The sequence below is a fragment of the Notolepis coatsorum genome (genome assembly GCF_963971535.1).
Source record: "Notolepis coatsorum genome assembly, chromosome: 3".
Classification (NCBI taxonomy): domain Eukaryota; kingdom Metazoa; phylum Chordata; class Actinopteri; order Aulopiformes; family Paralepididae; genus Notolepis; species Notolepis coatsorum.
In genome coordinates, this window is record NC_140167.1 from 92311812 (window position 1) to 92327552 (window position 15741).

At 42.8% G+C, this 15741-nt stretch overlaps 1 protein-coding gene across 1 annotated transcript in view; it reads right to left on the reverse strand.

The window, feature by feature from the left end:
• Window positions 1–11099: 11099 nt before the first annotated feature.
• The window catches only part of LOC311225907 (fatty-acid amide hydrolase 1-like), a gene marked incomplete at its 3' end in the record, with an annotated part of 28274 nt that continues 23632 nt past the window's right edge, over window positions 11100–15741 (reverse strand). The window contains exons 2-4 of the mRNA XM_084311298.1: window positions 12193–12328; window positions 11366–11514; window positions 11100–11222 (exon numbers count right to left, since the gene is read on the reverse strand). Of these exons, the coding sequence (XP_084167424.1) occupies window positions 11100–11222; window positions 11366–11514; window positions 12193–12199 (279 nt within the window). The 5' untranslated portion in view covers window positions 12200–12328. The remainder of the gene's footprint in view (window positions 11223–11365; window positions 11515–12192; window positions 12329–15741) is intronic.

The window sequence follows — 15741 nt, forward strand, 5'->3', positions numbered from 1 at the left end:
CTGTAGTCAATGAACAACAGTCTCACATAGCCCCCCTTCTGGCAGTCTAGGTGAGAGAGGGTACTGTGTAGTACTTGAGAGACCGCATCGTCAGTGGACCTGTTTGGCCTGTATGCAAATTGCAAAGGGTCCATATCACTGGGGAGGGAGGCACAAATGTAATCCTGTAAATCCTTAACCTGCTCATGTCGGGTGACATTCATCAGAACCCTGGTCCCGTAATGACACGGAACCAGAGACTACAGTCAAATCTGCTGACCCAAGAAGCAGCAGCCAGCACAACTGATCAACGGCTACCCACACATACTGCGGCTAACGACATGATCAACGGCAACATTCCTCCTCTGCCACCTCTGCAAAAGAACCCACGAGAGGCCACAGCGAGAGGGAAGGAACCGGGGTTCACAACCGAGGCGCCCAGCACGTCGCGGGGACAAAACAGCGAGGCATCGCTCCTCACACCGGCGCCGGAGATCAACAGCATCCACGCAATTGACGCTTCAGCCAGCAGTTGCACCAGCCGACCAGCAAGCGGCGACATACCCTCACAGAAGCCCCAGCGGACTCTGCGAGTGGCTAAAGGGAGAGCGGCGCGGAACATCAAGGTCACCAAGGACCCGACGGTTAGCTTGGCTGGCCCCGCCAAGGCCGCCATGCCAGCTAGTCTACCCGGGCCGAGGCCAGGACAAAAGGCACCCCCCCTCCCCCACAATGGAGTACAATCAGACATATCTGTAATCAACCAGCCCCCCCCCCCCACATCGCGGGCTTTCACACAAAGGAATACAGACTCCAGCAAAGGACAAAGCATCACCCCCTCCCCCCCTCCCCACCCACGGCACAAACAGCAACAACGCCCCCCCTCCCCCCACCACAGGACAGGACACAATTGAACAGAGTTACCTCAACTGTGACGACGTCAATCTTATTACAAGCAAAAATGGACTTCACATATTTCATCTAAATACAAATAGCCTGAGACCGAAACTGGCTGAAATCAAACAGTTGTTTTTAAACGGTAAGGCTAACATATTGTGTTTCACAGAAACAAAATTAGACTCATCTGTACAGGATCCAGAGATTGAAATTGAAAACTACTCAATAGTCAGGAGGGATAGGAACCAGTATGGAGGTGGCGTCTGTGTGTATATACACAAGGATACCAAATACATCAACCGTACTGACCTTAACCATGATGAAATTGAAACTGTTTGGATTGAAATCTTATTAGACAGGGCGAAACCAGTACTAGTAGGCACAATCTATAGACCACCAGAACAGAGTGGGTTTTATGACACACTTGATGGGTGTTTAGCTGGGGTGGAGGGGGTAGAAAAAATTCTTATTGGGGACTGGAACACGGATATGCTGCGTAAATCAGCACCCGTCTTCAAGGCCTTCAGTAGATTTTCTGACCTGCACGGTTTCAGCCAGCTAATCACACAACCCACAAGGGTATGCGATTCAACACAAACCACCATTTGTTAAGGGGATGCAGACCAGAGAAAGACTTTCTCTGGTCTGCATCCCCTTAACAATTGTATGTATTGAGCTGTACTGCACTGTACCCATTCTGCAATCTGTTAATAAAGTTTTCATTCATTCATTCATTCATTGACCTCATTTTGACCTCTGACAAGTCCATGATCTCCAGTAAAGGGGTGATAGCATGCGGGTTAAGTGATCATTATATGATTTTCTGTACCCGCAAAAAGCTAAAACAGAAGGCCGGCTGTCACAAAACAGTCACATCTAGAGACCTCAAAACTTACTCTAGAGAGGCCTTTAACCTAGAACTGGGGAGCTTGGACTGGTCAGATGAGCTCAGTGGTACACAGGTTGAAGAAACATGGCTTGGATTCAAAACCAAATTCACAGCAATACTCAACAACATGGCACCGATAAGAACCACCAGGGTTAAAAATCGCGCTGAGGCATGGATGCACACTGAAATACTGGCCGCTATGAAAACCAGAGACAAAATGCTCTGAACTTCATAAAAGTCAGACAAAGCTTTCCAAAAGCTCAAACAGTGAACTCCAAGCCCACGTGGTTGAACTAAAAATCCAAAGAAACAGACTAAGAAATGACGTAAACATCATGATCAGAACCGCAAAAAGAAATTTCATCAACGACAAAACGGAGGAAAACAAAAACAAACCCCGCGAACTTTGGAAATTACTCAATAATCAACTAGGCTGCAGTAAAAAACTTAAAACCAGATTCTCAAACATAAACATAAAGACGGACAACACGCTCATCACAGACAAGCTGGATGTAGCCAATTACTTAAACATCTTCTTCACAAACATAGCCACAACACTGGTAAACAAACTACCCTCCCACTCAGGGCATTATGGGGTAGAACACATAGTAGCATACTACAAAAACCTAGGGGTCCACAAAGACGACTTCAAACTTGAAATGGTAACAACCGATGAGGTACTCAAAAAATTGAGCGCCCTCCAACCTAACAAGGCCACTGGCCATGACAACATCCCCTCCAAATTCCTCAGAGACGCAGCAGCCGCCATCACCCCAGTCATCACACACATAATAAACCTCTCTATAAGACAGGGGCACGTCCCCAAGGACTTCAAAATTGCGAGAGTGACCCCTCTACACAAAAAGGGCAGCAAATTAGACCCAGGCAACTACCGCCCTGTTTCTATTCTTACCTCCATCTCGAAAGTCATGGAGAAAATAGTCTACGAACAGGTCGAAAAGTACCTGGCGGAAAAAAACCTAATCTACGAATTCCAATCTGGCTTCAGAACGTCCCACTCCACTGACACATGCCTCCTCTATTTGAACGACCACATCAAACAAGAGGTGGACGCTGGCAAATACTGCGGCATGGTCATGCTGGACCTACAAAAGGCCTTCGACACTGTCAATCACTCCATTCTAATGGACAAGCTAAAAGCAATTGGTTTTGATAGCCTATCAGTGAGCTGGATGCAATCCTACCTGGAGGGGAGAGAACAGATGGTAGAGGTAAACGGTACTCTATCCCCCCCCCTCACAGTGAGCTGTGGTGTTCCACAAGGAAGCATACTAGGACCGCTACTCTTCCTAATTTATGCAAATGACATGTCGTCAGCCTGTGACTGCAACTTGTTCCTGTTTGCGGACGACTCAGCCCTGCTGGTCTCTGACAAGAACAAATTGCAGGTTGAAAAAACCCTCAGCACGGAACTAGGCAAAATCTGCATATGGCTCGCTGATAACAAACTATCATTACACATGGGCAAAACAGAGTCCATTCTCTTCGGTTCAAATAACAAACTCCGCAAGACCGACGGTTTCTCAGTTACAGTGGGTGACAATATTGTCACAAGGAAAGACGAAATTACCTACCTGGGTTCCATCCTAGAGGCAAATCTTTCCTGTGACAAAATGGCATCCAATGTAATAAAAAAAGTCAACCAACGAACTAGATTCTTGTACCGGATCTCCTCTCTGGTAAACAAGAATACCCTGAAGACTCTGGCAGGAGCACTCATTCAAGGGTACTATGACTATGCGTGCACCTCATGGTACCAAAGCACCTCAAAGGCGCTTAAAACAAAATTACAAACATCACAAAACAAACTGGTCAGACTACTACTTGACCTGAACCCCAGAACCCACCTCACCCCTGCCCACTTTGCCAACCTAGGATGGCTTAGAGTAGACGACAGAGTACAGCAACTTGCAATGGGCCTGGTCTACAAGATACACTATACGACCGGGGTGCCCATGTACATGTCAAAATACTTCCCAAAGGTCAGTGAATACCACAACCACTACACCAGAGGAAGCTCAACAAATCATGTTAAACCCAGATTCGGCTCAAACAAGGGACTAAACACGTTCCGCAATTATGCCACAACAATGTGGAACGCCCTACCCAAAGCTGTAAAGGAATGTGAATCCCTGCCCACATTCAAAACCGCCCTTAAAGAGCACCTACGGGAGGCTGCAATTCGAAACTGGCCACCGTAAATGCCCAAAACCCCCACCACCTCCTAATAGACAGTCTCCTCCCCACCGCATGTATATATATATTCCCTCCCCGCCGTATGTATATTTCCCTCCCACCCACCCACCCCCTCCTAATGTACAGTCCCCTCCCCATCATATGTATATACTCTGTCAGGATCTAGGGGTAACAGTACTGTATATTTGAATACCGCCTATGTCACAAATGTATCAGTACTAAATACCTATATGTCCCTATGCCATAAATGTCATGTATGTTGTGTATGTCATAAATGTCTATATGAATTGAAAATGGGGGACCCTGATGGAAACAAGACAAACGTCTTTCTCAGGTCTGCATCCCCTTAACAATTGTATGTATTGAGCCGTACTGTATTGTACCCATTCTGCAATCTGTTAAATAAAGTTTTCATTCATTCATTCATTCAGCCTCTCAAAACATTTCATGACCACAGAGGTGAGTGCCACCGGTCTGTAGTCATTAAGACCTGTTGGGGAGGATTTCTTTGGTATCGGTATTATAGTGGACACTTGAAGCAGGCAGGGACCACGGACTCAGCCAGGGATAGATTAAATATGGTGGTGAACACTGGGGCTGGTTAGCACAGGACTTATGTATACGTCTTGTTATCCCATCTGGGCCAGCTGCCTTTTTTTTTTTTTTAAACTTTATTTTTTAGCGTTTATCGCTTTTTCTGGTCAAGCGTGACCGACAGTTGTAGAGTGAAACGGGTGGGAGAACAGGGGAAGACATTCGGCAAATGACGGCGGGTCCGGGAATCGAACTCGGAGTCAACCAGAACCGTGACGTTACACGGCTCCTCCCGACGCAGAAATAGCGCCGAGATACGTGGTGAGCTACTGGAGCTCCCCCGGGCCAGCTGCCTTTCTGGTGTTGATGGTGTTGTCAGATGACTGTTGATTGGACGAGGAGTTGGGTGGCTTCTTTTGTCAGGAAGGGGCGGATCCTTCTGACGTTGCTCAGGAGGAATCTGCAGGTTCTGGTTGTCGCTGCAATGTGAGCGGAGAAGTTCAACTGATCGTCAAGGACAACACCAAGGTTCTTGGCGGCCGGGGACGCGGTCACAGTTGCATTCTCGACTGTGATGGAAAGGTCGGTCAGGGGGGAGGATTTGGCCAGTAGGGGAAGCAATTCTGTTTTGTTTTGCTTTTTGCCAAGCCCTGTGGGACACCCGTCCGCAGAGGGCGGGTGGCAGACAGGGTCCCTCTCCATGACACTTGGTAGGAGTGGTTATTGAGGTATGATGTCAGCCATGTCAGCGCAGAACCAGCCACTCCCATTCCTGCGAGGGACGCGAGGAGGATCTGATGGTTGACTGTGTCGAAGGCTGCAGATAGGTCTAGGAGAATCTGGACAGAGGAGAGGCCTTTCGCTTTTGCTAAGTGAAGTGCCTCTGTGACCGCAAGAGGGCCGTTTCTGTGGAGTGACCAGTCCTGAAGCCTGACTGATTAGGGTCTAGGTCCGGAGGTCATTCTGTAAGAGATAATCAGTGAGTTGGTTGGATACAGCACGTTCAAGTGTTTTAGAAAGGAAGGAGAGAGGGGCGGCTAGGTGGTGTAGTGGGCAAGGCGCTCGCCACCAATGCAGGAGACGCTGGGTTCGAGCCCAGCTCTCCACATTGCTATAAGCTTGGCTGGTCGTTCATACTAACACAATTGGCAGTGTTAGGGGTGGGAAAGCTGATGGGTGGGTCCTGGTCGTTGTAAACAGCGACTCCTACAGTTCGGTCGGGGCGCCTGCTCAGCGAGGATAGGATCTAAGGGGGGTAGTGTGATCCTTCCACACGTTACACCCTCTCAGTGAGAGTCCGCGCTGCCAGGTGAAAAGAAGCGGTTGATTGGCTAGACGTGTGTCGGAGGAAGCACGTGATAGCCTCCACTCTCCCAGACCGACTGTGGGGGGTAGGTGCGCAGCGACCAGGAAGGGGATTGGGAATTGGCATAATGACTAACATTGGGATGGGAGAAAAACGGAGGAAAAAGGAGGGGGGAAAAGATCAATAAAAAAAAAAAAAAAGAAGGAGAGAAGAGAGACAGGACGATAGTTGCCTATGACGGTGGGGTTCATGGTTGGTTTCTTTATGAGCGGTGTGACTCTGGCTTGTTTTAGGGAGGTGGGGACCACCCCCGAGTTGAGGGAGGAGTTTATGGTTGCAGTTAGGAATGGGAGGATGTATGGTGCTATGGTCTGGAGGAGTGGGGAGGGTATCTGATCCAGCTGGCATGTAGTCGGACGGTCCGACGTTACCATTTTCAGGGTCTCGGCGTCTGTAATGGGAGAGAAAGATGACAGAGTGAAGGATGAGGTTCTCGATTCAGTATTTGGAATGGGTGGGGGTTGGGAGAATGAGCTGTGGATGTTCTCCACTTTTTCCTCAAAGAAGATTGCAAAGTCTTCGGCAGAGAGAGAGATGAGGGGGGAGGGGGTGGGGGGGAGTGAGGAGGGAGGACATGGTAGCATGCAGTTGGCGAAGGTTCTTAATGGTAGAAAAACAAGGACACACATAAATGCAGAGAGCAGGGTAGGACATTTAATTACATACATGCTGCTTTTTGTTTTCTGTTAGAATTACCTAACTAATTTGGATGGAAAGTTCAAATATACCTTCCAATACAGACTAAAATATTGCTTTGAGTGTACGGTACGCTTGGCCCTATTGCAAATATGGGAGCTTTCTAACCCCTGTCCCTCTCTCCCTGTCTCTCTGTGAGTGGATGTCTCGAGTGATAAGATAAGATTTTCCTTCATTTATCCCCTTGAGGAAATTATAGTGTGTTGATATACAGGTATACAGCCAGCCCTGGTCCTGCCCCCGTTGGGCCTGTCAAGGTGGTGTGATCTTCCCTGCGCCGTCCTTGATGTGGCCAACAGCGTCGCCTGCAGCGGCTGTTCTACCTCAAACCGGATCGGACTGCCACAGGCGCCATGGATCTGCTCTACGTCGTCCTCAGTTGACTGGCGTCTAACTGTTCCCGCTCTGCTTCAACTGGATCAGAGCGGTTCTCCTGCCCCCTGGTGGGGAATGTGACTCTGAGACTTTCAGCTCCGAGCCTCGACTTTTAGCCTTCATCTTATCTTCATACCAGCGCTCGTATTCCTATGCTTTTTTGTTCTTAGTTCTATTTTATTTTTATTTTGAAATGTTCTTATGTACTTTAGATGCTATTGCTACCATGTATGTATGTATGTATGTATGTATGTGTGTTTCATTACATGTAATACTACAACCTCTGAAAGACGTTGAACTATGTGCCTGTGCATGGCCGCCTAGTTATAGTTGAAAGTGGGGGTGCAATTATTCTTTTATTTTTATTAATTTTTTTTATAATTTTTTTTTCTTTTTTTTGACAGGCAAGGGGTGGTTTGGTCAGGCACGACCCCCTCCACGGCAGATATTTTTTTCATTTAATGAACCTGTACGTGCAATTTCCTGCAATATAGAGCCTTCAATCTTGACTAATAAAGCTGCTCTTTTCACTATAAAACTCAGTTTATATTGCAGTATGATAGCCAATTACTATAATAATAATATATTAATATATATATATACTGTATATATACTGTATATTGATTTTTCGCTCTTTTATTTTTATTAAATCAATCTCCTTTCAAATAGGCCAAGTTTTTAATAAGAAAGAGAGAAAAAATACCAACAAGGAACAATAACAGGGTCTGCTGTAAATATAGCCTATTTTGTGTCTTAATTTGTTATGTTATCCTACACTTTAAGCTGTCTGATATTTCCATTACCTGTAACTCTTGGGTCTCTTTTTCTCCTTCTCTGCCTCCTCCCTGAGTCTGCACAGTCACCATATCATTCTACATTAAGGAGAGCAATACACTTATGAATACACTGAACCGGTTTGAATACACAATCTTTATGCTACTCTGTAAAGAAAGGGAGAGGGGGGGATATATAATCCAAGTATTTGTGTCTTAATTTGTTATGTTATCCTACACTTTAAGCTGACTGTCTGATATTTCCATTACCTGTAACTCTTGGGCAGTGGAGGCTGCTGACCAAATTTTTAGGTGAAGCACAAATTATTATATATTAAATAATATTTTTAAAACATCCCCCACTGTGTGTCAGTGGTCAGTGGACACAGATGAAAACATATTAACATTAGGTGACAGCGGACCTGACCAGATGAAAACATATTAGGTGACAGCGCACCTGACCAGATGAAATCATATTAGGTGACAGCGCACCTGATCAGATCAAAACATTTTAGGTGACAGCGCACCTGACCAGATCAAAACATATTAGGTGAAGGTGACAAGGAAGCCACAGACTCATACCCCCCCGACACTCAACTAACCGCCTCGGACAGTCCTTCATACCAGTGGCCATCAGGCTCCACAACAGTGGGCAGCGACTGCTGCCAGACATCGACCTAGAACTAATAGGAACCCAAGTAGGACAATAACACTACCTTATGCATACTGCACCTTATGTGGATACTGTGTGATACTGTGAATAATGAATAATGTATATTTCAGTTAGTTAGATAGTAAATTATATTGACCTATTTGTTTACACTGCTTGTGTTGTTTTCACTACCTGTACCCCCCCCCCTTCCCCCATGCTGCTATGATGCCTGAATTTCCCCAAGGGGATCAATAAAGGAATATCTTATCTTATCTTAAAAGGAAAGATGAAATTACCTACCTGGGTTCCATCCTATAGAGGCAAATCTTTCCTGTGACAAAATGGGATCCAATGTAATAAAACTAAGTCAACCAACGAACTAGATTCCTGTACCGGATCTCCTCTCTGGTAAACAAGAATACCTTGAAGACTCTAACAGGAGCACCCATTCAAGGGTACTACGACTATGCTTGCACCTCATGGTACCAAAGCACCTCAAAGGCACTAAAAACAAGATTACAAACATCACAAAACAAACTGGTCAGACTACTGCTTGACCTTACTCCTAAAACCCACCTCACCCCTGTCCACTTTGACAACCTAGGATGGCTTAGAGTAGACGACAGAGTACAGCAACTTGCAATGGGCCTGGTCTACAAGATACACTACACCACTAAGATACCCATGTGCATGTCGAAATACTTCCCAAAGGTCAGTGAATACCACGACCACAACACCAGAGGGAGTTCCACAAATCATGTTCAACCCAGATAAAATAATAAAAAATAAAAAGAAAATTAAAAAAAAACTTTTTTTTTAATAAAAGAAAATAGTCATAACTTAGAAATTAGATTGCATAGGTCTATGAATCGATATCACGATTCTGTTTCAATTAATTGCCCAGCCCTACAGTGTGTACAGTAAGTTAGCTTGGTGATTATCATTGTGATGTAGGCTAAGCTGCCTAGCTACTGTTAGCATACAAGCACTGTAGCCTATACTTACTTTTTCATCCACAACGTTTTTTCTGATCCAGATGCATAAATCCACTTCTTCATGTTGCTCAGTTGCTGGTTTATACTTCGGTCCTAATGTTGGCGCAAAGTTTAATTTAGCCTGACTTGTTATAGCTGTACAGCTTACTAACTACTAAACAACAACTTTCTCATAGTCTCAACTTTCACATAGTCAAAATGGGTCCAGCTGCATGTGAGGAGGATAGGTTTAGCTCGGGCCAATCTCAAGTTTCTCAAGTTTCTTTATTAGTTGTCATACAGAAGTACAGAATACTTTTATACAAAATGCTTCTTTATGTTACATTTTGTATAAAAGTATTCTGTACTTCTGTATGACAACTAATAAAGAAACTTGAGAAACTTGAGATTGGCCCGAGCTAAACCTATCCTCCTCACATGCAGCTGGACCCATTTTGACTTTGCAATGCAGAAATCTCTGATTGGATTTGCAAGGCTGCCAATCATATTCAACCTCCGTGTATTGGATGTCAAGGGCTGTCAATCAATCAACCCTCCATTCAATGGCAAGAGTTTAACTGCACAGACCGTTCTTAGATGAAGTTAATAGCCTATTTTGATTCGCTGTTATTTATTATTTATTTAACAATGGGTCACACCTGTGAAGTTTTCTTCACGAATAATTACTGCAGGCAATACTGCAGTGCAGGCCTGCTCAGAGCTGTCAATTTTGGCCATTTTTGAAGAAAAAATAATTCACTGGAATTTTTTTTACAGAGGAAAACATTTATAATAAAAAATAATAATAATTAAAAAAAAAATATATATATATATATATATTTTTTTTATATATATAGGTATATGTAAATTAATAATAATTATGAATTATGAGTGAATTTGTGTTTCACGTGTTGTCATAGAGCAGGGGTCGGGAACCTATGGCTCGCGAGCCATATATGGCTCTTCTGGTGACAGCATATGGCTCCCAGACATTTTTGAGTAAAAAAAAAAAAAAAAAAAAAAAATTTTTTTTTTTTTTTTTTAATACTTGTGATATTTCTTAATAGTACTGTGTCATTTTAAAGTAAACAGAAATTAGTTTTGAAGATACAGCTAATAGGTGTCATTCCGTATTATTAATTTGATTGAAATTACGTAGTTATGGTTAGATAATATTTATATATTGGGGGGGGGGGATATATCATATGATCAAAAAGTGAGGGAGCAAAGCGACAAGTTTGCTCCCCCAAGTTCAATACTGGTAGAGCACCCGCTTCGCCTGCTCCATTACGTAGGCGTCTATGTGCCTGTGCATCATTATGGTGACAAACATCCAGAGTGAATGAGCTGTGGCATTGTGCTTGGTTGATATGATTAGTTTAAATACACTTGTAGACTGGGATAATTCTATGCAAATCCTATGTAATCCCATGTAAATGACTCACCAATCTAGAAATAAAAAGGCGTAATTTTTTATTTTATTTTATAAATGTGTTATTTTATTGTGTAGGCCAAGAATATCAGACCTCTTTGCAAAACAACTGATATTGACTTAAAATCTTTCCCTCTGTAAATTATACAAAATATGTGAATTACAAATGCATTATTATTTTCATTAAATCAAGGTTAAATTTAGATGAAACAAGTCATATATCTGTAATATTTCTCAATACATCACCCAGTATTTGTTTGACTAATGATTTGAACCATTCCCATCCTTAGTCTCTCTCATTTCTCCATCTCTGTCTCACTTTCCGTTGTGTTGGAGCAGGTGTTCCACCTCCTTCATGAGGCGCAGGCAGAGCTCCTCCTGCCAGGGCAGAGCTACACACTGTACAGACACAGGTAACCCCTCAGCTCCCGTCACAGCCTGCACACAAACACAAGGAGCCAGTCAATACCAACACAGCACCCAGTGACACTATCCAGGTTACTGGCTCCATCTACTGGTCAATAGAGACATGTGGATTTGGAAGAAGCCAAAGTAGAAGTTGTTTGACACTCCATCCTTACCTTTTTGAAAAGCGTGTCCCAGGGATCCTGAAAGTTTCCCTTGTAGTGCTTGAGTTCCTCCTCATCCTCTGCTGTCACCGTGGAGACGGGTACCACACCAGCAGGGAAGTTGAGGAGGTTTATGTAGAGGATGGTGTAGGAGACTGCAACTGAGAAGAAAGAGAACCACAGGCAGACTTTAGGTTGTACTTTAGTTTGTATAGTGTTTGGACTTTATTCTGTTTACTTTCTTTACTGTATGAAGCACATTCTCAGCGGGCTCATACAGAACCAAGCATTTCACTGTAATGTACATGTACTTTATATGTGATAAATACAACAAAACTTGAGAATGTATTTATATAAAATATGTATTCATATAAAAATGTATTATAAAACGAAATAATGTGCAAAACAATAAAACCTTTTGGCATTAAATTCCATCTATATTCTTACTTACAAATACAAACTTAGTTAATATCTAATCCTGTAGTCAGAACAATCACATTCAATGTACAAAAAACCCAATAGTAGGCCTACATTGAATATGATTACATTCATAACCTTAGCTTAGTTTAGCTAATCTTAGCAAATGCCCATTGCTGCAACAGTAACACGCTCACGTACACATGCAAGCACGCGCACACACAAGCACCACGGGACCGTCGGTGTAACACTATGAAAACAGCTAGCTAGCAGTTATCCATTATTCAACTCGACCAAAGTTAAAACTACTCGTATGTGCAAACATGTTCATGTACACACTCAAAACCTTACATAACATGTCACTGACAGTTCACATTCGCTTTTAAACATCTTTAAGAATGTTTTAGATAATTATTTTATACCTGTCATGAATGAATAAGACGTTCTTTATTCAGCCTTGCTCTGCTGGCAGCGTTGATTCTGCGCGTGCTTTGGACCCAAGACTATTGGACTTCTTCCTCTATCAGTCACAGGAGCGCAGGAGCGCCATCTACTGACCTGGAAGTCTAATAAGATTAGCATCTCATTCAAAAGTAAATTACTAGTTGTGAATAATCTGTAGTTGTGTTTTTGTGTAAAACTTCACATGGAGGCATTTTCGAAAATCTCTACAAATCCCTCATGTTTTATTCACAGTAGTTTTCCAGTGTTTAAATGTAATAGACAAAAACACACAGTCATGACCATTTAGTGAATGCCGACAAACAAATCACGCTGCTTGAACATTTAATTTACAATGTATTCACATTAATAGATATACATACAGTTAAGTTACAACAGACCCACACACACATCTTTTAAAATGACCCTGTTCTCATATAGGATATAATTAATTATTTTAAGAATAGCATCTGCAAGGAAGGACTTCATTTGACAGAATGGAAGATTCTGTGCGCCACCTAAAGAAAAAAAGAAAAGAAATCAGTTCAGGGTTCCTACTTTTCCGTGACTGTTCCATATGACAAATAGCCAATGTCTATGTTCAGTTCATACATTTAACATAGTTGATTTGAATGTCCCAATATTTATTTTGGACAGCTCCAACAATCACTTGGGAAATATGTTATCTGGGTTGTTATTCCTTCAAAAAGATAAGATCTACCAGCAGCCAAGCTTGACATTTATTATTTGACCTTGTGAAAACAAGAGTATGACCACATTTCCAAAACTATTGGACATGTATAATTTTCCATACATTGTTCAGGCCTGCAATTAGCCTAAATATGTATTTTCCAGCTTTTCCATGACCATGTGATTTCCTTTTGCATCTCAATATATAAAAGAAATTGCACCAGGGGCGGTCAGGTGGCGTAGCGGAGATTGCGTTTGTCACCAACGCTGGAGACGCTGGATTCGCCTGTTCGAATCCAGCTCCCGGCGTTGTCACCAGCTTGGCTGGCCGTTCACACTAATACAATTGGCAGTATTAGAGGGTGGGAAAGCTGGCGGGGTGGGTCCTGGTCGTTGTAAACAGCGACTCCTACAGTTTGGTCGGGGCGCCTGCTCAGCGCGGATAGGATCTAAGGGGGGTAATGTGACCTTCCACACGTTACACCCTCTCAGTGAGAGTCTGCGCTGCCAGGTGAAAAGAAGCGGTTGATTGGCTAGACGTGTGTCGGAGGAAGCATGTGATAGCCTCCACTCTCCCAGACCGACTGTGGGGGGTAGGTGCGCAGCGACCAGGAAGGGGATTGGGAATTGGCATAACGACTAACATGGGATGGGAGAAAATCAGAGGAAAAAGGAGGGGGGAAAAGATCAATAAATAAATAAAAATATTGCACCGTTTAATCAAATGTGGAATTAAACTAGTGATGGTAAAACATGAAACTTTCACCATTCAGACAGATCTGAAGGGAGGTTTGTCTCACTTCACTGGACTTGAAACAACACACTAACAAAGTAGCATAGTTGACAATTACACAAACTGGACTTGAATATTTCTGCATACTGTGTAAATAGTCAATATTTTGCTAAACTTGGGAGAATATTTCCATCACTTCCTGGTTGAGCTATGGAATGGCTGATATCTACAGATCCCTCAAGATCTCTAGTTTCTGTTGATGTCTCCTTCGTCACACAGCTTTAGAACTGAGCCTGCTACAGTTTCCAAAAGACAGTCATTTCAGCTAAATTGTGAGGACGTCCGACGGTTCTATGGGGTTAACACTAAAAACACAAGATACAATAAATAGGCACCAAGCTTATTTAGTTTCATTATTATTGAGTTATCGCACAGCAATCTATTCCCATGGAACTCGTACAAAGAACCTTTGGTCTAGTCATACATTTCACTAGCTCCATCTCAGAAAATGGTTCCCAATGTGGGAAGAGGGTTGAGAGGAACCCAACCTGAGCATTACGTGTGAATACTAGGACCAATATTTCTTCTGGTCCTTGGGCCTGAACGACCTCCAGACACGTCTCAAACTGGCCTCGCCGATCTCCTTGTATTGTTTTAAACTTAAAAAGATCCTAAATACTTTCCACCTGCTGCTCCTGCTTTGATGTTGAATTAAAAATGTTGGTTGATTGCTATTGTTTTATTAAGCTTGTATTTTTTTAAACTGAATTTGACTTTTCATTTAAAGGGGAACTATCTTATAAATGGCATTTTTGAGTGTTTAGCATTGTTTCCTAGCTATGTGAACTTATATTAATATGATCCATGTCTCAAAATTCTCATATTGGCGCATTCTTCCAATTCTCCTCTCACAATATTCACCCTCACTGAACTGAGTCATTTGAAAATGTGATGATTTGTGATGTCAGAGAGACACCGCTGCATGATAATGTTCAGGCGAACCAGAACCATTACCATTGTGGTTGGAGCCCAGGCTCAAAACGGCTTAAGATCTTGAGGTAGAAAAATGCTGTTTTTGAGGACTTGATTAGAAATACAAAACAATGAATAAAAAAAATATATATATTACAGAGGTGTTCCATAGACTCACAGGAATTGTGTAAAAGTGCCCAAATAGTGAAAGAAATAGTAAAATAGTTCCCCTTTAAAATATGGGTTGTATGGTAGTCTACTGTACGTGTATTGTGTCTTGTTATGTTTGTTTTGTCATCATCTGTGCTTGCCTTCTTGGCCAGATCACCCTTGAAAAAGAGACCTCTGGTTTTTATTTTCTGGTTAAATAAAGGTTTGATGATGAATAATGGTCAATAATGGTCCCATAGCTCCCGCCACCAGGGCAGACGTCAGACTCACACAGTGGTCCCTGGCATGTAGGAAGTCAAACAGCTCCTCGGTGCAGTCCTCCACCGTCGCAGACCGAGACGCCACGTGGGTCTCACACTGCTCCAGTCTCGCTCTGTTGTGGACGCAATGCTCCGCAAGCTCACACTTTCCTTTAAATTATAATCTGAAAGTTGAGGTAAATTTATATAACATTTTCGAGGGCTTTTATTTTGAAATGCCACATCAGAATGTACTGAAAGTTTCTGGGTGACACTCTGAGGTGTTCCCTTACAACTCTGAAGTGGAATTGGTCTTGAACTTTGGGTGCTTTCCTTTAAATTAGAATCTGAAAGTTGAGGTAAATTTATATAACATTTTCGAGGGCTTTTATTTTGAAATGCCACATCAGAATGTACTGAAAGTTTCTGGGTGTCACTCTGAGGTGTTCCCTTACAACTCTGATGTGGAATTGGTCTTGAACTTTGGGTGCTTTCCTTTAAATTATTATCTGAAAGTAACATTTTCGAGGGCTTTTATTTTGAAAAGCCACATCAGAATGTACTGAACGTTTCTGGGTGACACTCTGAGGTGTTCCCTTACAACTTTGAAGTGGAATTGGCCTTGAACTTTGGGTGCTTTCCTTTAAATTATAATCTGAAAATGTAGGTAAATTTATATAAAATTATCGAGGGCTTTTATTTTGAAATGCCACATCAGAATGTAC